This window comes from Calypte anna, chromosome 5A, assembly GCF_003957555.1.
Source record: "Calypte anna isolate BGI_N300 chromosome 5A, bCalAnn1_v1.p, whole genome shotgun sequence".
Lineage (NCBI taxonomy): Eukaryota > Metazoa > Chordata > Aves > Apodiformes > Trochilidae > Calypte > Calypte anna.
In genome coordinates this window covers 41,738,172-41,761,867 of record NC_044251.1, presented here as the reverse complement: position 1 = coordinate 41,761,867, position 23,696 = coordinate 41,738,172, and the positions used below count along the sequence as shown (strand labels likewise).

At 47.9% G+C, this 23,696-nt stretch overlaps 1 protein-coding gene across 1 annotated transcript; it reads right to left on the bottom strand.

The window, feature by feature from the left end:
* Positions 1-1,123: 1,123 nt before the first annotated feature.
* On the bottom strand, positions 1,124-23,490 carry NEMF (nuclear export mediator factor). Its single transcript, XM_030452411.1, has 33 exons — positions 23,372-23,490; positions 22,453-22,521; positions 22,100-22,202; positions 19,926-20,051; positions 19,685-19,833; positions 18,844-18,911; positions 18,620-18,706; positions 17,579-17,655; positions 17,329-17,399; positions 17,167-17,242; positions 16,065-16,127; positions 15,663-15,740; positions 14,795-15,003; positions 13,192-13,380; positions 12,432-12,495; positions 11,663-11,751; positions 11,020-11,123; positions 10,553-10,615; positions 9,900-10,012; positions 8,948-9,005; positions 8,531-8,589; positions 7,942-8,062; positions 7,541-7,817; positions 6,632-6,674; positions 6,497-6,546; positions 5,997-6,144; positions 5,604-5,681; positions 5,331-5,519; positions 4,839-4,871; positions 3,768-3,874; positions 3,652-3,695; positions 3,474-3,553; positions 1,124-1,378 (listed from the first exon to the last, which is right to left on the bottom strand). Exons 1-33 carry the CDS (start codon positions 23,428-23,430, stop codon positions 1,301-1,303), a joined length of 3,222 nt encoding a protein of 1,073 aa, XP_030308271.1. The 5' UTR covers positions 23,431-23,490; the 3' UTR covers positions 1,124-1,300.
* Between the last annotated feature and the right edge of the window lie 206 nt (positions 23,491-23,696).

The following is a 23,696-nucleotide window of genomic DNA, read 5'->3' as shown; positions in this document are numbered from 1 at the left end:
TGTAGCCTGTGCTCTAAAAGCTTAAAACCAGTGCTGGGTTTGGCCACCCTGAAGGAGAGGTGAGGGTCACCCCAAAATGAGGCAAAAATGAGGGGTGTGAGTGCATGGGAGTTTTTGTTGTGGAGGCCCTGGCATGGACTTGAGGGCTTCAGTGTTTGTGCAGGGAATACCCAAGCATGGTAAGGAGAGGAAGGTTGCTCTCATCTAGGCTGAAGATGTCTGTGACAGCCAGCAGCCCTCTTTGAAGCTGACAGCCTTAGGAAACTGCCTGCTTAATGTTTTGCCACAAATGCTTCAGGATTTGGATTTTGTACCGTGTCAGAGTTGATAAACTGTGGTAAACCTGCAGCTGTTAAAGCCCCCACTACTCTCTGCTCGTTTGTAGTTTTTTTGGAACTCTTTTTTATGTTGTGGAGCTTCAGTTGTGAACCTCAGGTAGGAGGAGGTGAGAGAGAAGCATAACTGAAAATGCCTCCAGTTGTGATCAGCTGCCTCAGTCACCTGTGGAGCTCACCTCCAGCTGGGAGGACACCAGAAGGGGCTGTGGGACAGGGCAGAGCCTGCCCGTGCTGACACAGCCACAGCAGGTGACATCAGGGACAAGAAACAGGCTTGTGCTGCTCTGGGGAAGGGCTGAAATCATGTTTAAGCTGTCCTCAAAAAAAAAAAAAAAAATTAAAAACTTTTGAATTGTAGAACAAAAGAATTCCTGTCCTGTGATTCCTGTGCTGGTTTCTTGTGTGAGCTTTAGATGTGGCTTCAGGAAGAGCTCGGGGTGGTGCAGGGGGTCAGGGCTGAGCTGTGGCCTCACAGCTCCCTGGGTTTGTTCTGACTTTCCTGCTCTCCTTCCCGGGGTGTTCCACACCTCCCCAGGGCAATAATTACACAGCACAGTTGGGGGAAGTGCTCTCTCTGAGGGGCTGGGACCTTCCACCTCTCAGCAGCCCAAAGGCATCTTTTGGGAAAAATAAAATCCTGCCTTTCCTCAGGATTCCTCAGGACTAAAAACTCCAGTTCCCTACAGAGCAGGAACTGGGAAGAAATCATCATGGTGCACTGCAGCCATCAGGGAAAGGAACTGCTCAGCTCCAGCACCCAAAGCACTGGAGAACAAACAGCCTGGGGTCACATTGCTGAACAAACACCAGCAATTTACTTGCAGGTTTTTATGTTTTTTATGTTGAGTCCATCCAAACCACGCTGCAGAACTGTGCTCCTCGTCTGCCACCTGCCACAGACACTGAGTCTGTCTGTCTGTCTGTCCACCCTGGCTGCTGGCTGGCAGTGGGGAATGATGGCATCATTTCTTTTTCCTGTTCAGCAGATGAGGTGCAGACACTTTCACTTTACCAGGGATATTTCTTGACAAATCAGTATCCTACAAAAGATGAAAGGGGAGATGTAGTGAGACAGGACCAGGTGCCCTGAGTTATTGATGAGTGGGTGTGGGTTCACCTGTGTCTGGCCTCCCTCCTGAGCATGTGCAGGAGCAGGGGGCCAATAAGAGAGCAGCTGACACCCACAGAGACAGCTCTCACTCATCAGTAAGGATCGAGAAGCCCACAGCTCAAGGAGCCCCAGGAGCAGGCAAGAAGGGGTAGATCCTGGAGCCCCAGGAACAGCCCTAGGACATCGTCCAGGAATGGGCTAAGCCCCGAGGCCTCAGGATCAGCCCTAGGAGCAAGAAGGGCTCCTCCCGCTTTATCTGGTGGAGAATGCGGGCAGCCTGCAGAAAACCTAGCTGGCACAGAAACTGCAAGAACATTCTCCCAGTAAGGTATGTTCAACAAGCTCTCTGGACAGGAAACCCCAGAGCAGAGGGGAAAATCCCATGAGGAAGGGTTAAATCCCGAGGCCCATGAGGAAAGAAACCCTGGAACAGAGGGAAACCAAGCCAGAAGAGCAGATACAGGAGGGAGAATAATAACTAGAAGAACAACTTGCAGAGACTCTGTGAAAAGTGCCTGGTGCAACTTGCAGAGACTTTGTGAAATATGCCTAGGCTAAGCCCTTGAGCAGAGGGAAATCCCATGAGGAAGGGTTAAATCCCGAGGCCCATGAGGAAAGAAACCCCGGAATAGAGGGCAAGTGCCTGGGACAATTTGCAGAGACTTTGTGAAGAGTGCTCAGACAGCTTGCAGAGACTTTGCCAGAAAGGGGCTGACATCGAGCGAATATATGGGTATGCTTAATTCCCCTTAAAGAAGGTTGAAAGAAAGAAGGTTGAGAATTCTCCCCAAAATACGTGTAAGGGTTGAGAATTCTCCCTAAAAATATATGTAAAATAAGTTATATGTTATATGTAAGTTATATGTTTAAATCTTGTAAGTTATATTTTTGTGTAAAAATCCTCTAACCTCTCGGCGCCTCCTCGATGCTCTTAGTTGAGTGTCCCGCGGGGCCCGAAGAAAAATCCTGTAAAAATCCTGTATGTCTAAGTGTGTTTTGTACTGCCCCTCGGCGCCCCCTTGATGCTCTTAGCTGAGTGTCCTGCGGGGCCCGAAGAAAAATCCTGTAAGTGTATTCTTGTGTATAAAAAATCGTGCTATGTAAATATGTAAATGTCTATGTAAATGTCTGTGTAAAAAAAAAAAAAAAAAAAAAAAAAAAAAAAGAAGGGGGAAATGTAGTGAGACAGGACCAGGTGCCCTGAGTTATTGATGAGTGGGTGTGGGTTCACCTGTGTCTGGCCTCCCTCCTGAGCATGTGCAGGAGCAGGGGGCCAATAAGAGAGCAGCTGACACCCACAGAGACAGCTCTCACTCATCAGTAAGGATCGAGAAGCCCACAGCTCAAGGAGCCCCAGGAGCAGGCAAGAAGGGGTAGATCCTGGAGCCCCAGGAACAGCCCTAGGACATCGTCCAGGAATGGGCTAAGCCCCGAGGCCTCAGGATCAGCCCTAGGAGCAAGAAGGGCTCCTCCCGCTTTAGGGAGAAGTTGAACCCAGCAGGAAGGCACTGGGAGCTGAGGTGCCCATTTCTGCCACCTTCCCTCCAGAGGAAACACAGCTGCTGCCCTCACCCTCTGGTTTATTAGGAACTTCATGGTTTTCTGGGCAATTTCCACACTGGCTGGGCCACTGACTCCCTGGGCACTGCTACCTCCTCATTTCAAGGCCATTAATGGTGGTTTTTTTAGCAGAGGGCTACAGAGTTCACCATGAACTCTGCTGCTCCTGATCAGGGAACTGCTGGGAGCCAGCAAGCAGCTGCCAGAGCAGTCTGGGCTGTGAAGATGGATTACAATAGATGGAGAGCAACACAATACAGAAACCAAAAGCCCAGTGCTCAGTTTCCATCCTAAGCAGTACATTTTCCCTGGTGGTACTGACAAAAACCACACTGCATGAAAAAAAAAAGCAATAGCACACTTGGTTTTGGAAATGTTTACCCACCCCCACCCCAAAATAGCACTAGTGGACATTTTGCTGCTGTAGAAAAGAAAGTAGAACAGAAAGTAGACAAAGCAGTCACCTTGACACTGCGGAACAGGTCCTTTTCCCTTGCACTGGCTTCTTTGGACTGCATAAAATTATGCAAGGCAATCTTTGCAGCTGTAAAGAAACACAGGGAAGATGTAAACTGTGTGTAAAAGTCTGCTGGTCTCAAAGGGTAAAGCAGGGAGAAGGCTTTGAGTGCTTTCACACAGTACCTTTTCCCTTCTTCTGGGTGCCTGGAGTCAGCTTGACTTTATACCTTCCAAAAGAAAAGGTTTCTGTGAGTAACAGGCAGGCTGCCCCCAAGCCCTCAGCACCAGCTGCAACTCACTTGTAATTGGTCATGGCCGTGTAGGGAGCACAGATGGGCACAGCAAAGAGCAGAATGTCCTCGGGGTGTGGCTGCCCTGTCAGGGAGTCCAGCAGTGCCTCACCCTCCTGAGGGACAGAGGAAAAACCCACCAGTGTCCCCACCTCCTGCTCTCACTGCAGGGTCTCCCCCACCCCAGCAAGCCCACCCGTGTCACAGCTCACACTGTGACAAAAATGCACTAAATTCACCTTGCTGGCCCCTCTCACTGATATGGAATTACCAAGCCATGCTGATCATGACTGATCAGCTTTCACTGCTTAAAAAAACAAACAAAAAAACCCCCATAATTTGAAACAGGGCAGATTTAGTTTTAAGTGACCCATTTAGTATTTAAATGACCCAAATGGGACCTCCAAATGTAGTCAGAACTTCCCAGGGGCACTGCAAGCTTCCTCCTGCCCCTGACAACTGTTACCCTTCTTTCTGAAATAAATCTACTTATTATTTTCCAGCCCTGAGCAACACCCCCAGTCTGTAATCACAGAAAGCTTTGAAGCCAATTAAAATGTAAATAAACTTGTAAATGAAAGAGCAGATGGCTCTGCACTGTATTGTGCTCCAGCCCAGAGCCCAGTTAACTGGGGGGGTGCAAACACCTCTGGAGGCAAAGGCAAGGGAGACACTTCAGCCAGCCCACAGTTTCCCCAGGGAATGTACATGAGGAGCAGGGCAGGAATTAAAAAAGAGGTTGTTTTTATAAAAATAGAAGGCTGCTGGTTTGAGCAGTCACAGACAAGAAGGGGACTTGAATAGCAGATCTGTGTCCTTCAGAGGGTTCACACAACAGTCACAGACTGGTTTGGGTGGGAAGGGGCCTCAAAGATCACCTAGGTCCAACTCCCTACCACGGTGGGACACCTCCCACTAGACCAGGCTGCTCCAAGCCCCATCCAACCTGGCCCTGAACTCTTCTAGAGATGGGGAAAAATCCTCTGCCTCTGGGCCTGTTCTCAGGTTGCTGGGTGCTGCAGCTTTGAGGAGCAGTCTTCCCCTCAGCAGTTAAGTGGAGCATCAATGACAGGCACCTACCTCGAGTCCTGGCTGATCCTGGTCTTGCTCCTCCTGCACACACAAACAAAGGAGACATCAGAGCTGAAATGAGCACAGATTTGTTTGGTTTTTTTCCTCCCCCAGCCCCATGAGAAAATAAATTGATTTCTCAGCAGTACACCCAAAGCCACATCCTCACTGCAAAAAAGCATTTCATGGATTTTGAAGCAAAGGTGAGGAGAGGAATATTTCTTTCAAGGCTCCAATTTGCTCAGCACACACCAAGCTGGGAGGAGAGATGATTCAGAGACCCTGACTCCGACAGCACCAGGCCTGGAGAGCACTGGGTTTGGCTGCACCAAGCCCTGGGAGTGGCTGTGCAGGGAAGACAGGGTGCATTGTTTGCTGCAGGGGTTTTGTCCCCAAAACAGCAACAGCTGCTCAGGCTCCCTGGTGGGAGGGAGCTGGAGTGGCAGGAGAGCCACAGCAGAGTGAGGAGGGACAGATATGTGGACAGAGGGTGCTGCTCACCTTCTCATCCTGCTGCTCCTCCAGGGCTGGCTCCTGAGATTCATGCAGCAGGATTCCTTCCATCTCCCTGTCCCCTCTAGCACCTCGGCGTGTGCTCTTGAGTTTCTGCTGCTGCTTCTTGGCTTGCTCTTCTTTCGTTTTCCCCTTTTTCCCTTTTTTCCCTTTCTCCTCCTTGTTTGACCCTGCAGACTGTGGTTGCACACACTGAGGAGCTCAGAGCAACTGACCCAAGCAGCCATACCATGGGGGGAAGGCAGAAGTCCTCTCACTCACCCCCAGTAGCTTCATGATGAGCTCCCTGTCCTCCTCATCCTGATCCTTGTACTTCTCCTTCATCTTCTTCATTTTACTCTGCAGAAGAAAACACACCAACCCCTTTAGAAACAATGGATTTTGCAGCATTTTACATCAAGAAACACCCAGTTGCTGACCCCACGTGCATTTTCCTTCCAGGCCTCCTGAACCTCTTTGAGAACAGCTCACCAGGAGGCTCTGGTTTCAGGGAGGAAAGCACAGTGTGGCTACCAGCAGCAGCATCCTGAAACCACCAGGAGTCTAAAACTATCAGGCAGCCACAGACAGCTGACAGAAACCTGGTATTTCTGTCCCCAATTCACTTGGCAACCACTCGACCCCCTGGGTAAACCTGGTCCCTGCCCCTCCTACCTTCTGACCCCGCTTGATGGGCTGGGGGGCTGGCACCCCCTTGGTGGTGTTGGGAGCAGGAGGAGGTTGTGTCTCTGGCTCTTTTTGCTTCTCTTCAGGTGGCTCCAAGTTCTCAGAGTCATTTTGCTGCTTCTTTTTCTTCATTTCTCTAAGGAAAACATTCACTCTTGCTGTGACAAGAAAACATTCACTCTTGCTGACTCCTGTCAGTTTTACCACCCTGCTTCCCTGCCAGGGGGCCTTGGGGGGACCTGAGGGAAAAAGTCTCTCCCTGGAAAACCTCCTGATCCCAGGAGAACACAACAACCTGTTCCCAACCAGCACTCCTGAAGGACAGGAGCAGTCACTCCCCCACAGCCAGGACCCACACTGGAAATCCAGGATGGACAAGAGGCATGGAGCAGCCCAGCCTGGGAGATGCAAGCCATGGCCTGCACCCAGGTTCTGGAGAGGGAAAATGGTGCTTCAGGGAAACTGTGGAGACACAAACCAGCTCTCACCTCCTCTCCTTGGCAGACAGATGCCTTCGCCCCTGGGACTTGCTGTCACTCTGAGAAGTGAAAGGCAGTTAGAGCCCATCATGTCCAGCAGCAGTGCACACTGCTCTTTGCCAAACATCTGAGCTGGGACCTTACCAAGTTGGGTTCTTCCTCTTGAGGGATGATTTTCTGCAGGGCTCTGTGGAGAGATTGAAATGGAGCCCATCAGGGGATGAAGAGCAGCTCAGCCATGAACTCATCACCACAGCCCAGACACTGGCTAACTCAGTTGTATCGTTTTTGGCTTTCTAGCTCTTGAAAATCCCAGCCCTGGGGAAGGGAAATGGGCAGCAACACCAGGTTGAGGTTACAAAACAAATCTTCAGGTCTCTGCCAGCTTGTCACACACACACAAAGAAGCAACAGAGCCAGCCTGGGTACAGCAGAACCTCTGAGGTTCAGCTCCCCCTGCACACAGCCCTGCTCAGCTGGGGTATTCCCTGCAGAGCTGTCTGCTTCCACCCGCTCCCTACAAACTCTGAGTGCCATTTCCAGGGACATTTCCAGGGAGCTCATCTTGCAGCCACCCACAGAGCAGGAGCTCAGCACCAGTTTGGCAGAGGAGAAACAGCTTGTGACTCAGTTTCTTGGGTCTGAACACCTCTGAAAAGAAAAGTGGGGCAGCCACCTCCTGAGAAGCCAAATCAGTGTGGGGAGCTCATGGGGTGCTTAGGGCAAAACTGGGAATAGCACCAATCAAAGAGCCAGACAGCCCCAAACAGGGACCAGGCAGCTGTGTGCATGTGTGTGTGTGCTTCAGGAGGGGGCCCAAAGCAAAAAGCCTGCAAGGGAGAGCTGTGCAGGGCAGGGGCAGAGAAAGGTCCACAGTACAGCAGCATTCTGGTGGTACAGGCTCACTGCCCTGCACTCTGGCAGCCCGCAGAGCTGAATGTGGGATGAAGTGATGGCAACTCATCCCAGCCCTTGTCTTGGCAGCATGTGAACCCTATGGAGCTCCTCACCAGTGGCCACGCTGCTGACAAGGACAGCTGCTTCTTCACTTACCTCTGAGACTGCAGATGAGAGAGGTCGATTGCTGTGTCTGGGTAATTTACCTCTTCCTCCTTCACTTCGCTCTTTGACTCTGGATGTTCCACTTCATCTTCAGATTCTCCATCCTCCTCTTCAGAGTCACCTTCCTCTGGTGCAGGAGCTGTGTTTCCTCTGCCCTGCTCAAGGTCAGCAACACCCTCACCACCATGGCTCTCAGACATGGCTTCCACATCCTCCAGGGCTTCCTGAGCCTCTGCTTTTTCCTCTTCGCTGCTGCTCTCTCCTCCCTCTGGAGCAGACAGGTGAGGAACACACACTTCACACCAGGAATGCCAAAACAACCCCTCACACAGAGCAGGGAATTAAATGCCAACCCCCAGGCTGTCTGTCAGAGCTGCACACAGCCACAGTACCTAAGAGCTCCCCTTCTTCAGACACCAGTTCACCAGCACTGCTGGAAACTGTTTCCAGATCCTCATCCTGGACTTTGATCTTCCTTTCCTCCCGGTGTCTCCAAACACAGCTTTCATCCACCTGACAACAGAGGGGGATGGAACATGAGGCTTAGAACAGCTCCAGCAACCTTGGCTCCCCCAGAGAATACCTGATTTGGGTTTATGCTGCACCTCTGCACACTTTCTGCTGTTCAAAAGGCAAAACACACAAACCCTGTACCAGCATATTTAAAGCCAAGTCTGACAACTGAAGAAAATAGAGAAGACAGAGAGCCAGTGGGCTCCCTGAACATGCAGATCCTTCAAACAGAGATGGTACCAACATCTGGCAGGGGCAGTGATGCTCACAGTGTCTGCCTGGTTTAAATGAAGGCAGCACAGATGAGGGGGAAATGGAAGCAGAGCAATCTTCAGCAAGTAGCACTTCATGGGATTTGTCCCAGTGAGGAAAGAAGTCATTGGGAATACACTGAATCAGAAAAATCAGCCTCCTACAGCTCAAACCAAATTAGAAAAGGCAGCAGGAGCTGCACAGAGAAAGCCATACCTTAAACAAGAAGCTAAAGCCCATCATCAGATATGAAGGTGGAAGAAAATTCTTCTTCCCTGAAAAAAAAAATAATGGCAGACTGTCATGAGGAGGCTTAACAGCTATATCCCATGATCTGTTTTCAAAATTCATTCTTATTAAGGGCTCTAGGCTACCAAAAATTACACTGGGGGCTCATTCTATCACTTGATGACAAAAGAACAGAAGAAAACTCCAAAGCAGCTTAACTACCAATCCTCTGCCAACAGTTCAGCCAGAAATGCTGCTGCAGCTGCCTGATGTTCAGCCTAAACCACCCAGAACAGTTCTGGGAGAAGAGTGGAATCTGTCCATGGTGAGGAGGGCAGCTCTGGTGGCTGCTGCAGGACACACAGCATCTTCAGACAAAACACACACTGTGCCTTAGTGTCTCACCTCGGATCATGAAGCTCCCAGTAGTCAGGTACTCTCCTGTAGGTGCAGTTTTAGAAACCTAAAAAAAAAAAAATAAATCATGGATTCTATTTCTGAGGAGTTCTTCCAGTCCTTTGTAAGGTACTTTCCAAAGAGATGTTTCAGTTCATTCACACACCACTGGCACTACTTTTTGGAAGTCTTGGGTGAGTAGAACCAGAGAATAATTGGGGTTGTCAGGTCCCTCTGCAGGTCCCAACCCCCCTGCAGTATCAGGGACACCCTCACCTAGATCAGGTTGCTCAGAGCCTCCTCAAGCCTCACCTTGAATATCTCCAGGGATGAGACCTCAACCCCCTCCCTGGGCACCCTGTGCCATTGTGCCACTGCCCTCATGGGACATAACTTGTTCCTCACATCCAATCTAAAGCTGCTCTTCTCTAATTTAAACCCATTTTCCCTCATCCTATCCCTCCAGGCCCTTGCACAACAATCCCTCTCCAGCCTTCCTGTAGCCCCTCAGGTACTGGAAGGTCACTGTGAGGTCTCCATGGAGCCTCCTCTTCTCCAGGCTGCACAACTGGGTTATTCAAGAAATAAAGAGGCACTGTGACCTTCAGGTTGCTGTAATCTCTCCACTCCTACACTTGAGTTAACTGGAAGCACAGCAGGACTGCAGTTAATACACAAACCTAACTGAAAAATAAAATTATGCAATCTCCCTTTTCAATACAAGTCCTTCCCTTTTGTTAGCAAGCAGCCAAGCCAGCAGCATTTCTTCTCCCACATGCCCACCATGCCCAAGATTACCCCTCAGCAGGGGTGGCAGAGCCAGGGAGACCCCACAAACAAGAACAGAGAACAGAAGTTTGAGCCCCATCCATCAGCTCCCCCACAAAACCACTCTGTCTGCAGCCACACAGCAAGTCCTTCAGGCCTTCTGCCTGACAAGCTCAGGAACGAGCATCCTCACCTGGTTGTGGGAGACCCACCAAGCACTGGTGACAACCCGGGCATCCCAGGCAGCACTGTAGCACAGGGCCATGGTGCCTGCCTCTGTCAGGGTTCGTGGAGGGATGGGTTCACCTACAAAGGAACACCCAGCACATCAGTGAATCTCATCCACACACAACCCATGAAGTTCTCCAACTTCCACACGTGTCCTAATCCAGTGTGTGAGCTTTCCAGGGGCCCTGGACAGAGACAACACAGCCTGGCCAAGCCTGAAGGACAGAGCAGAAGACCATCTTCCACCACCTCCCAGGAGTGGGGCACGGGCAGGGTTTGCACAGCTTGTCTCCCTTAATCCGTCCCACTGGATTAGCACTTCTCTGCTGAGATCAGCACCCAAACTGTTGATCACCAGCTCCTGTCTCTGTGAGCACATCCCCATCACTCCATCCCCCCAGGAGCTGAATGGAGCCATGGCAGCAGTCAGTGACAACCTGACCTGGGAAGTTCTGATGCCCCTCACATCCTAGAGGACACATCTCCTAGAGCTGGGTGCCACTGGAAGGTGGGAGGGCAGCTGGCCAGGCTGGGCTCAGCCCTGCAGCCCCAGGGATGAGCCCTTAGTGTCCCCAGGGACACTTTGAGAAGCCCCTGCCCCAGCCCCACACAAGGTACCTGATGGGTTCTTGATGACACAGCTGGTGGCCCCGTGGAGATCAGCATGCACATAGATGTCCCCTGCAAAAGAAGTGACTCCAGTCACTCACACACATGGTCACTACACAAGAGCACTTGAGTTAAGGTGAAGGTTTCTAACATTAACTGGAAGCTGCCATTTTGGCCGTGAGGAGCAGGGTGGGAAGAGGCTACAGAAGCCTTTTAGTCCATCCCAGTTGCTCCAGGGAGACTCAGCTCCTCTGCTCCTGAGGGGAGTCCACCCAACCTGCTCTGATCTCAGAGCAGACCCACCCAGCACTTCATGGACAACACACACAGAGTCTTTGGGACCCACCAAAGTCCCCTTCAACTTAAGATCCAACTTGAGAACAAATCAGACCAAGCTTTCCATGTCATCCTTGTACATTTACACAACTGGAGAACTAAGAGAGAAGCTGATGTACTCCTCTCCATCAGACTCTCACCTGGTTTAAGATATCTCTTCACAATCAGCTCATTCTGCTGTTGGTCTCTTCCAGCAATAACAAGGTAATTCTCAGAACTAATGAACCACAGGAACTTCTCAAACCTGCCAAATCATATCAATCCATTGTGTGAGAAACACCTGGAACTAATAGAAGGTCACAAAGGTCTTTTTTTATATACCAAACTCTAAGCATATCCATCTTAGCATCTACTCCTAACAGAAGACACTGCAAATAGTGTCATGTCACCCTTTTTATTTTAGTATTCCAGTTATTAGCCTATAAAAAGCTTTGGGGACTTTGTTTCTTTTTTTTTTTATAATCTACTGTTGTGGTGTCAGAGCTGCCAGACATTAAGAGTGAAGTTCCCTGTTTTGACTAAGTCCACATTCCTAAAATGTGTTCAAAGCAAAAAACTACAAGTCCACGTCCACTGAAAGGAACTTTTCCAGGCAAAGGCACTCACAGGATCAGGTCAGCACCTTCAGGAGGCAATTGTAAGAAGAATCAGTACAAAGTGTAACACTTAGAAATCATAATTAGCTCCAATTCTAAGCCAGTGAAAAGTCAGCCTGACACAGATGTTCTAAATTTGCCCAGGCTCACAGTACATCAGACAACCTAAAAATGAAGTTGTACTTGCCAGTAGACCTTTCTTGCCTTCTGAATGGTGGTGACTGTCTGCACCTCCCTCAGTGTCTGCTTTGTCTTCTTCTCAGCTGATTTAAATGCCTATTTAGAAAGAAAACACAGAATCCAGCACAGGAATCACAAATCTGGTCACTGGACAGCAGGAATGTCAGTAGGAAACATCTCTGAATGTCTCCAGGGTGCAGGTTCCACATAGTGCCACTGACAGGCCTGCACTCTCCTAAAACCTTCAGCCACCTCCACCCTGGATGGCTGCCTCCCTTCTCCCCCCCGTGAAGATTATCAGCTCTTGGAACATGAGGATTTCCATGGATTTCCACTCCTGTCTCCATAAGTACTGTTCTGCCAACACCTCCACCAAGCACCTGTCTTGCATGTTCACAAAGCTGCTGGAGGAAACCAGGTGACACAGGGGGGATCTGCAATCCTCTGCTAGGTCAGGTTTAAAGCACAAGAATGAAGCAACCCTTGGCTGGTTGGTTTTGCCTTTTGCCTCATCAGGATTAACAAGTCCAGGTTAGGATTTTCCACTGATTAGTGGAAGGAAATTTGCTGATAAGTGTCTTCTAGAAAGTGTCACTCAGAACACGTCTGAAGAGTCAGACCTTGGAATGGTCTCCCAGGGAAAGGGGTGGATTCCCCCACTCTGGAAAGTCTGAAGTCTCAGCTTGAGGGGGTGCTGAGACATCTCAGAGAAACAAGAAGATGAGAAGGGTTGAGGTCCCTTCCAATCTGACATTGATTAATAAAGAAAAAAATACCTTTTCTGCAGCTTCTACTGTCTTCTGAGTTTTCTTAGCTGCATGTCTTTTGTGATCATAGTACCTGCAAAACACAAGCTTGTTTGTAACTGAAACCCCAGCAGATTTGCTCAGTTTTAGAATACACACATCACACTCCTTTACATTTTCTGGACAGCCTTGAGAAGATTTTTGTAGTGAAATGAGGCAACCAGGTGCCACTAATTGCCAGGGAGTGAGCATGAGCTTGTGTCAAGCCCACCTGTGCCTAATTAGGGTGGGCCCCCACTGCACATGAGCAGGATTAGGGGGCCAATAAAAGGTGAGTCCTGAAGCACAAGCTCATGCTCACTCCCTGGCAATTAGTGGCACTTGGTTGCCTCACTTCACTACAGATTTTTATTTCTTCAGCTCAGCTTTTCAGCTCAGTGTTCACCTGGGAGAAGCATCCAGGTGAAGTCAGTCCCCTCCTCAGAGAGAGTGAGGGCTGTGTTTGGGTTTATGTGTAGCAGAAGCAGCCATTTTGTGCCATGTGTCACTCTGCAGAATTGTGCTCAAAATTAATGTGACAGCCAGGACCAGCTGCTGAGCCACAGTGAGATTTCTTGGGTTTGGACCAGAAAATGCACATCCTAGAGCACAGGGCAGGCTCTGAGCTCTAACTTTTCTTCTTTTATTTTTAACAAGGTATACCCAGAGCCCTTCCTGCAAGGTTATCACCAATTACTGCAAGCATACATAAAACTTTATCACCAAACCATGAATTCACTGTTAACCTTACTTCTTGGCATTGGCATATGCAGACAAACTGAGATCAACATCAACTAATGAGGGTTTGTTTTTCTGAGGTTTCTTCAGCTGTTTGGTTTTGTTCTTTTTCTTTTTCCCCTTCGGTTCTTCCGTTTCTTCTTTCTCTACCTCAGCATCCTCCTCCTCCTCCTCTTCTTCTTCAGACAACACATATGGGTTCCTAAAAAAGACACAACATCATGAGATGAAGATAAAGAGAGCTAGTTTGGTTTTTAGGCACTTACTCCTATTTTCTCCTGAAGACTGGAAATGGCCTAAGGATCCCTTAAACATTTTCACTGGGATCTCATGTGAATTGCAGGCCATAGGAAGGCCCCAGGATGCTGTACACACAATCCCACTTATGTCTTGGAGTCAACCGAAGTTTGGGGGAAAAAAAGACAAGGAAAGAAGCAGATAAAGAGGCCAAATTTTCCAGTCCAAGAAAATGACATTTTCTAAGGCAATTTCTTCCATGAAAAGATACACATACATGATGTCAAATTAGGGAAAAAACAGGTCCAGAAATCCACATTCAAACAGTAAAAGAAACACAAAGCATTCCATGCCTGGTCACTGCATGGGAAGAGAACAGTTACACCATCCTGCTGACTCACTGAACAGGACAGCAATGAGCTGGTTTAAAACATCAAAAAAACCCCAAAACAAACTGCTCCACTGTTTTCAGAGAGGTCTGCTGAGCACACACCAGCTGGGTTTGTATTTGCTTCTCACCAGGACATTAGATCCTGCTCAGTACAGCTCTGTGCTCCACTCTCTGTGTAGCAAAAAGTGGTGGAGCAGCACAATGACACTCCTGATGAAGGAAAATGTATCTCCATGGTCCAAAGGATGCACAACTCAACATTTGCTGGGTTAACTGAGGGGTTTGATCAGCAAAAAAAAAAAAACATCAGAGAGGAAAGACATGGTGACAGCTGTCAACACAGAGCTCACTCCTGAAAACCAGGTTATTCTACACACTAACGTTTCTGAATGTGATGTAACTAAAAATTCACAAATTAACTCTGCCACATTACAGCTTTCACACCAAAAGTTCCAGCTGTAAGAAAGAAATTCTCCCTTTTTTAAGCTCTAGCATCTCAATACAGGTAAGAACTTTTACAAGAATCAGCATCAAAACTTGCAGCTCACACCAGCCCCTCACTGGGCTGCCCTCAGCAGTGAGCAGCATCAAAAGGGGTGGGATTTCATGTGAATTTTAGACCAAAGAGAAGTAAATCAGAGAAGGTTAACTGTTGGCTGACAAACTGTAAATCAGATAGTTAACTGTTGGCTGACAGACTGGAGCTTTGGACCTATACTGCTTTAGGACACCTTCCAGTGATTTAAAATATTGTCAGACTCTAAAAGTACTAAACCAAAAGCTATTGCAGTAACCAAATAACTTATTTCTGAAAGCAAAAAAGAAGGCATCCCTCTGTGCTCACAGAACTATGCTCTCTTCGTGCTGCTGTAAGAAAACCCAAACAATTCCAATACCAATGCACAAGCTAAAAACCCATCTGTCTCCTACACAGCCCACGCAGTCCGTTCTACTTGAGTTTGTCCCAGGGGATCTGCCAGGTCCTCACCTCAGCAGCATGGTGATGTGATTTGTCTGAAGCTTCAGCTCTTTGATGGCACTGGCAACAGGATCTCCCTGAGCTTGAGCTTCTTTAACAATTGCCCCAATCTCTGTCCAGTCTATCTGGTTGGCTAATGCACTACGGACCACCTGGATGGCTCGGTCGACGATCTCCAAGTTCATCTCTATCAGTTCTCCTTTTATCTTATCAACTTCCTTCAGGAGAGAAGAAAGGTTTGTACCCACTGAAGGTAAACACAGAGACCACAACAGTTTAACAAAACAAAAATAATAAATCCAAGGAGGAATTAATATAGAGATGAAATCCAGGAGTGGAGTTGAGGTGATCACATGGGAGAAGAGGAAATGGTCTCAAAGTTGCACCAGGGGAGGTTTAGACTGGATACGAGATGGAACTTCATGGAAAAGGTAATTAAAAAGGGTAATTAAACACTGGACCAGGCTGTCCAGGGAGGTGGTTGAATAACCATGCCTAGAGGTATTTAAAAGACATAGAGATGTGGTGCTGAGGGACATGGTTTAAGCACAGGACTTGGTAGAGTTGGTTACCAGTTGGTGGCATTAGGGTTGGACTCGATGACCTTAAAGGTCTTCTCCAACCAGAAAGATTCTGTGGTTCTGTGACAAGAACCAACTGGGCTCCTGCAAGTGGAGCACATTTTGGCAAGAGAGCACTTGTAAGGGAGCTGAGCCCTGTGGGGTAAGTCTGGGCTCCATGAAGGGCTACAGAATGCTCAGTGACCACAGAAAAGCTTCACCTTGCCAGAGCAATGCTGAACAGCAGGTAGAGACATTCAAGAAAAAAATTCCATCTTCTTAGTTAAAAATAAAATAAAAATCAATCTCAGTCTTACCTGAGCTTGCTGAAGAGCTTCAAGTCTGTTCTCATGATCCCTACGGACATTTTCAAGTTTCTTCAATGCTTGTTTTTCCTTTCAAAAAGAAGAAAAATGGGGAAAAAAATATATACAAATGGCACCCTATCACCTAATTGCTGCAAGAAGAGCATTCCAGCCCAGAATTCCAGATGCAGAGATTCCAAAATACTGTTGTAATGCCAAATGTATTCCAAACAGAACCACCTGCTACATAGTACCTCTTGAAATCTACTCCCTGACCACCACTGACTCAGCCTTTCCATAAGGAAGGACAAATAAAATATAAAAAACAAGGAAGGACACCTCCCTCAGCCCAAGCTGCAAGAACCAAATGAAGCATTTGAAGCCCAGAGAGCCCACTCGTGGATGAGAGCATACCTGCTGCAAGGCTTTCAGATCAATTTTCTGTCCCTCTAGCTTGGAGTAGAACTCATCCACTGCCTGCAAGAGAAAAATCAGTTTTAAGGAACTCCAGGTTGCAGCAACAAGCAGGCAGAGGAGGTTCTGCTCAAGAGAGGTGAAGCAAAGCACTAGAAAACAAGATAGATGCTGAAACAGTGTTGAGGAACCTTCATTTTATCTCTGTATGAGACAAGTTCAGTGAGACACTGATTTACTTGATGCACAAGTATATCACAAAACAAACTATGGCCCACATTTTTGCTTGGAAATGATGAAAAGGAAGCTGCTGTTTGACACAATGTGCTCTTCAGATTAAATATAGAGTTATCTGCCCTGAATTCCTGCTACTTCAATAGGTCTGTCAAAAAAAAAACCAAAACATAACAACAAAACCCACAAAGCCCTAGAGAGGATGCCTAAGAACTGCTCCTGGAGGTGTGTTCAGTTGCCAGAGATTGTGCTTAAAAAAAAGAAAGAAAAAAAGAAAAAAAGAGGAAAGTTTTAGACTGCTTAGATCATCAGTGCTGTGAAGGAGCTGACAGAAATTCAGCCAAGAAGAAGAAAAGTGAAATGGGAACTCAGGAGATCAAGGTCAGGAACAACACACAATTAATGATCTCAGATGTTAATGAGTCAAGAAGCAGGAAGGACAACACTCAAGGAAATACTAAATCAGGTGTCTGAAGGTTTCAAAGCAGTCACAAGGAAAGCATAAATGATTACTGTGAGGACTGTCTGCTTCCCAAGGTAACTGAGCCTCTGAACTCTCCACTGACAAAACCTTTGGGGAGGACTGACAGCAGCCACTTTCCCTGGTGGTTCCACACAAACCCATCCTGTGCCACAGGCCATTTTCCAGCTACAGGATTTAGCTGAGTTAACAAAGACAACACTGCTCAGCAAGAGCCTGAAGGCTGTTTTGTTTGGCCTCTTCTGCATAAAATATTTATCCATATAATTAATTGCCTCTTCTGAGGCCTGTGTTTTCATTAGCAACCCTTGCACTGTATTTTAATTATTCTTTTTTAGCATCAGTCAATTAAAGCACTGAAGTACAGTATCAGCAACAGCACTGTACCTTATTGAATGAGGCAAATTCCAAGTGCGGACATTTTGAATGTTGAGAAAACAAGAAAGGATGAAATTCCTCATATCTGTAAAATACACATTTGATATTATCACCTGAAAGCTAATTGATGTTATGCAGACTAGTAGAAAAGGAAATACTTCAAATATTTACGTGTAGATATCTTCTGCTGGTTTGTCTGGTTCCAGACTAGGCTTTTTCTCCCTCTTCTGGATAACATAACCCTAAAAGAACACAAAAACATCAGCATTTGCCTTTGAAAAGGATTCCCACTTCCCACTCCATGGCCAGGCTCCTGGAGTAAAATCTAGCTGCTAACACCAGGACCAAGCAACTCCTGCCAGACAGTTCCATTCTGCAGCTCCTACATAACCCAAGACCAAGCTGCCCAGCTGAGACTCACCTTGCCACTGAAGTTGTCAGTTAGTGCCATGTATTCTTCTGCTTTCTCTAAAGCCCTAAGCACTTTCTCAATGTTTTCTAAAGAGAGAGGGGAGAGGAAAGGAAAGTTTTAAAGCACCTCAAACAGAAAGATATTTTTATACCAACAGAGCTCAGAAGCAAAGCAGCAAAAGCTCCAGGCAACTGCTCTTCCAGTGAAGAGCCTGAAGCAACCTGTCCAACCCAACCATGTTAAAAAGGATTCCAGCATGTCTCAAAAATAAAATCAGAGATATCCTGCACCTCTGGTGCTTCACTGCAACACTTGCTGTTCATTTAAAATAGAAGCTGTAGAACACATTTTACACTTAGGGAATTTTTAATAGAAAATGCCTACACAGGTTATGTCATTATGTCTCTACATCTAAGACATAAAGATTTAAGTTTCAGGGGATCAAAAAAGAAAAAAAGACAACACAAATGCTAGCACTTCAAGAAAACAAACAGCAGAGGCAAAGCAGAAATCAGCAGCTGAGCGAAGTTATTTGTTTGTTACAAAGTTGATTAATTACAGTACCATAATCCAGTAGCAAGTAAAAGCTCCTTTTGATTTATAGCAAATACAAAGCACACAAGAAAAAAAAAATACAGAAAAATCTATTCCAACTTTACAACCCAAATCATAATTTCCAAACAAATGGAAAGCTGCTGCTTCACCAAAACCCCACTGTTTGCTACAGATAAAAGGAGACTTTGATGCTAACTCTTCTCTACAGGATTCTAGGGAAACATCCCTTCACACAGCCAGAATTCACCTGATGTGTAAGGTGCTATCTACTTATAAAACCATTTAGACTACAGAAGGACTCTGATGGTTTATCACTACGATGTACACAACTCAAAGAGTTTTAATGTGAACAAGGTTGATCCCCAACCTAAAAACATTAAAACATGTAACCATCTGGTGAGAACTGCAGCTGTTAAGATTACTCATCTCTTTGGGAAAAGAATACTGCATAGACATAAGAATTCCTATTTCTTTAAAATATAATTTCCTACATACCTTTACTTTCCATATGCTGATCTATTTTGACATTACCAGAAAATCCAGCTTCTATAAGGCAGTGCTCAATGAGAGTGGCTCCATAAGCTGTTAAAAACATAATAATAAAGAATCATCTGTAGAAAGCATTCACAGTGCATGTGAAGTAGTTCAAATTTTCTACCTCATCTAAACACAATGTGGATTGACCCCATTTCAGTTTCTAACAGCACACTATTACTTACGAAGATGTGGGTTAAGAACCCTCTTCAGTTGTTCCCCTTTGGGTGCATTTGATATCATTTCAGTTAATCTGCAGAAGACAATGAAGAGTTGCAATTCCAAAGGACAATGGGTTTAAGACTGTTTAGATTACATGTTTTTTTCTCACTTAGAAGCTAGAAAACATTTTCAGTTAAAAAAAAGAAAGTGCCAAATGCCCTGTAGTATCACAGAATCATAGAATGGTTTAAGTTGGGAGGATAAAATAATCCTCAAGATAATACAGTTCCACCCCCCTGCCATGGTCAGGGACACCTCCCACCAGCCCAGGTTGCTCCAAGCCCCATCCAACCTGGGCTGAGACACTGCCAGGGATGGGGCAGCCACAGCTTCTCTGGGAAACCTGGCACAGGGGCTCAGCACCCTCAAATTAAGGAATTTCCTCCTCATGTCCAACCTCAATCTCCCCTCTCTCTCCAAGTTTTAACCCATTTCCCTTCTCTCCCTACCCCTCGTGTCCAAAGCCCTCCCCCAGCTTTCTTGTAGCCCCTTCAGATATTGGAAGGTTGCTCTGAGCTCCCCTGGGAGCCTCCTCTTCTCCAGGCTGAACAACCCCAATCCCTCAGCCTGGCTTCCCAGGGAGCTGCTCCAGCACTCCCAGCATTTCAGTGGCTCTGCTCTGGACACCTTCCAGGAGCTCTGTGTCCTTCTGATGCTGGGGACTCCAGAACTGGACACAGAGCTCCAGGGGGGGTCTCACAGGAGCAGAGGGGGAGAATCCCCTCCCACATGTGAACAGACTACCCAAAGACACACTGCCTTTCAGTCCCAAGTCTTATTCCACAATCACCCAACAGCAATGACCTTTCCAGGGTTGGCAGAGGTTCAGGACTTTTGGCATTTTCCAGTGGGTACCGCTCCCGAACCGCAAACCTGACGTCATCCGCTCCATCCGTGCGAAACCTCAGGATGTTGAGGATGAGGTACTCGTGGTCTGTCAGCACGATGTTCCCCTGCCAGCACACCAGAGGAGGACCATCAGCAAAGCCCACCCTGAGCCTTGCCTGCTGCTGACACGAGGGCAAGGCTGGAGCTGTGCACTCACCCTGTCGTACAGCTCGATGATGAGGTGATAAGCAGCTTCCTCGCTCCCAAACTGGAAGTCCACAATCCTGTCCATGCCCAGCTGGCTCACACTCACCAGTCTCCTGCTCTTCAGGTGTTTACGGCACTGCCAACGATGGAGAAAATGTCTGTGAGGTGATGAAAACCTCTCTTGATGTTTTCATAGAATCATGGAATGGGTTGGGTTGGGAGGGACCTTAAAGCTCCTCCATTGCCACCCCCTGCCATGGTCAGGGACACCTCCCACCAGCCCAGGTTGCTCCAAGCCCCATCCTGAGACTCTGCCAGGGATGGAGCTTCCACAACTCCCTCAGGCTCTTTCAGTGCCTCACTGCCCTCACAGTAAAGAATTTCCTCATAAATCTTTATGCTGATAAACATTCTTGGCTGTAGATCCCTCCTGTGCCACTGACCACTTAATACAAATCCCATAAGGTCAAAAACACAGACCTTGGTAACACAGACACACGACAGCTCTCATCAAAACAATGCCTTGGTATTTTCAGGTAACATAATTGTTCCAGATTCTTAACATTAATCCTTTTTTTGGCCATTAAAACCTGCTATTTGTTTAGCTCAACAAGCAAGCAGCTACTTAAAATTGTTTATTTTACAAAGAGAACCTGGATTATCCCCACATCCATACACGACATGCAAAGCCACCCTGGAGAACCTTTGCTGACTGATTTCAGCGAGGCCACATCCAGCAGTGGCTACACAGACCCAGTGGGCTAAAGCAGACCCCTGTGAGTCAGCACTCAGGGTCCATCCCTGCTGATCTACCTGCAGGAACAGAGCCCAACACCTTGCAGCAAGAGCTGAACCCTCCAAATCCAGCAGACTGAGCAGCAAGACTCAGAGTGCTGCACCTAGGACCTAAAAATTTGGATAGCCCAACTGGAAGCGTAAAGACTTTGTGGGAGTAAAATTCCAAAAGGTCTGGGTGGTCTGGCAAATTCTATTTATTTAAATCTTTACTGTTTCATGCACTGAACATCAATGATGTGACACCAGGTACACATTCGCTCTTCCCTTGTCTTTGGTCACCTGCTTGATCAGGATCCACCAGGCAAACCCTTCTACTAATTTCTCCTGTCTGAAACCCTTCCACTATTCTCTCCTGCCTCAAACCCTTCCACTATTCCCTCCTGCCTCAAACCCTTCCACTATTCTCTCCTGCCTCAAACCCTTCCACTATTCCCTCCTGCCTCAAACCCTTCCACTATTCCCTCCTGCCTCAAACCCTTCCACTATTCTCTCCTGCCTCAAACCCTTCCACTATTCTCTCCTGCCTCAAACCCTTCCACTATTCTCTCCTGCCTCAAACCCTTCCACTATTCCTTCCTGCCTCAAACCCTTCCACTATTCTCTCCTGCCTCAAACCCTTCCACTGTTCTCTCCTGCCTCAAACCCTTCCACTATTCCCTCCTGCCTCAAACCCTTCCACTATTCTCTCCTGCCTCAAACCCTTCCACTATTCTCTCCTGCCTCAAACCCTTCCACTATTCCCTCCTGCCTCAAACCCTTCCACTATTCTCTCCTGCTTCAAACCCTTCCACTGTTCTCTCCTGCCTCAAACCCTTCCACTATTCCCTCCTGCCTCAAACCCTTCCACTATTCTCTCCTGCCTCAAACCCTTCCACTGTTCTCTCCTGCCTCAAACCCTTCCACTATTCTCTCCTGCTTCAAACCCTTCCACTATTCTCTCCTGCCTCAAACCCTTCCACTGTTCTCTCCTGCTTCAAACCCTTCCACTGTTCTCTCCTGCCTCAAACCCTTCCACTATTCCCTCCTGCCTCAAACCCTTCCACTATTCTCTCCTGCCTCAAACCCTTCCACTGTTCTCTCCTGCCTCAAACCCTTCCACTATTCTCTCCTGCTTCAAACCCTTCCACTATTCTCTCCTGCTTCAAACCCTTCCACTGTTCTCTCCTGCCTCAAACCCTTCCACTATTCCCTCCTGCCTCAAACCCTTCCACTATTCTCTCCTGCTTCAAACCCTTCCACTATTCTCTCCTGCCTCAAACCCTTCCACTGTTCTCTCCTGCTTCAAACCCTTCCACTACTTTCTCCTCACACTATTTCTTTCCTGACTCCCAAGAGCACAACACAAATGCTGCCAAATTACTAAAACTAAACTGTTGGGTAGTTTACCTTCATTGCAAAGCTGGATGGCATGATGTTTTTTGGCCACTCAAACTCTGTGGTGTGAATGCGGATACCAGATTCCAGCAGCAGTGTGGCCTTGCAGTCTGGTCTGTTGACAAAATAAAGACTCTTTGCTTGGCACATCAGCAGCCACCCCCCCAGTACACACCAGTTTGCACTGGAATCAGACCAAAGCACCACAAACCAGTGGCACACCATCTGCAGAAAACAATCAACAGTGAAAGGACACCCATTTTTTAAAATTTAATCTGGCTATGCATACGTGCAAAAAAAAAAAATAAATAAAATAGTTCTCATATCTACAGTAACAGCAAAAAGAAATTTAAAGGAGTTCTTACTTTTGAAAGCGGATAAGATATGTCTTATTATCCACATCATAAACATTGTTTACTCTCATTCCCAATAAGCTGTCAAAAAGAAAACACACACTTTGAAGAACACAAACCACACAAGCAGCTGAAAAAAATCCCAGCGTTAATTAAAATACACAGAAGTGCAAGTCATGATAAATTAACAAGCATAAAGTGAAACAGCAGCCAAGGAAGATTAATGGAATGAGCTGGAAGCCCAGCAACCAAAAGATGGAGAAATTCCTATTAAAATGTACGAGCTAAACAAGTCCAAGGACAAACAGCCACTGCGGACACCCCTGACAGCAGAGGAGGGGGCTGGGACACAAAATTTATACCAAATTTACTCCAGGCTAACTTCTGTGTCACTTGGGGAGCTCTTTGCCAGCTCAGGCACAGAAATCCGAGGGGGGAGTGTTGATTTTAGCACTGTATTCCCCAGCATGGAGCTGCACATGCGGATTGCCCTGGACACCAGAAGGGTACGAGATCCACGAGGCGTGCATGTAAGGAGCATTAGGGCTTCCCAGAAGGACGGGAGAGTTGATGACAGGGCCGTAGGAGCTTCCCCATGAAACCAGGAGAGCTCACGATGGCTCCCGAGAGGCTGGGGGCGGAGGGGACAGGAGCAGGGCAGTCAGGAGGTGATGGAGAGCAGGGGGTGTGCACAGAGCCCTCCCAGCTCAGCGCTCTGAGGAACCGGGCTGGAGGAGGAAAGGGCAGACCCGTCCCACACAGCCCCGAGGCCACAGCGGGGGCTGCCGGGCCAGGAACCACCGCATCGGGCCCCGCTGAGGGGAAAGAGGCGCTACCGGCACGGCCGGGCCCCGCTCCTCAGGGCCGCGGCGGGCGGGAGAGGTTCCCGCTCCAATGGGCAGCCCGGGCGGGGGGAAGCGGTACCGGGTACCTCTGCCGGAGCTCGGCGAGCACCGCGCGGATGTCAACGGTGCTGAAACGGGACTTCATGGCGCCCACCACCACCGGCAGCTCTCCCGGCCCCGCGCCTGCGCTGATGCCCGGTGCTGCGGGCCGCTCCCCGCCGCATGCGCCGAGGGACGGGCGGTGGTGCGGGATGAGACCGGCAGGAGGCGGTAGCGTAACCGGGTGCGGGTGTGTTTAGCAGCGCGGGGGTGTGTGTGCAGCGTGTATCTGTGTGTTTGTTTGCGGTTGTTGATTAGGAAAAAAGGAACCCGCGTCTCTCTGTGTTGCCCAGGCTACGCTGCAGTGGCTAT

Coding starts and splice junctions, on each gene's coding strand:
- NEMF (XM_030452411.1), bottom strand. CDS start 23,430: ATGAAGTCCCGTTTCAGCACCGTTGACATCCGCGCGGTGCTCGCCGAG. Junction 22,522..23,371: donor CTCGCCGAGCTCCGGCAGAG/GTACCCGGTACC, acceptor TCTTTTTGACAG/CTTATTGGGAATGAGAGTAA. Junction 3,875..4,838: donor AGGATCAGCCAGGACTCGAG/GTAGGTGCCTGT, acceptor TCTGTCCCTCAG/GAGGGTGAGGCACTGCTGGA.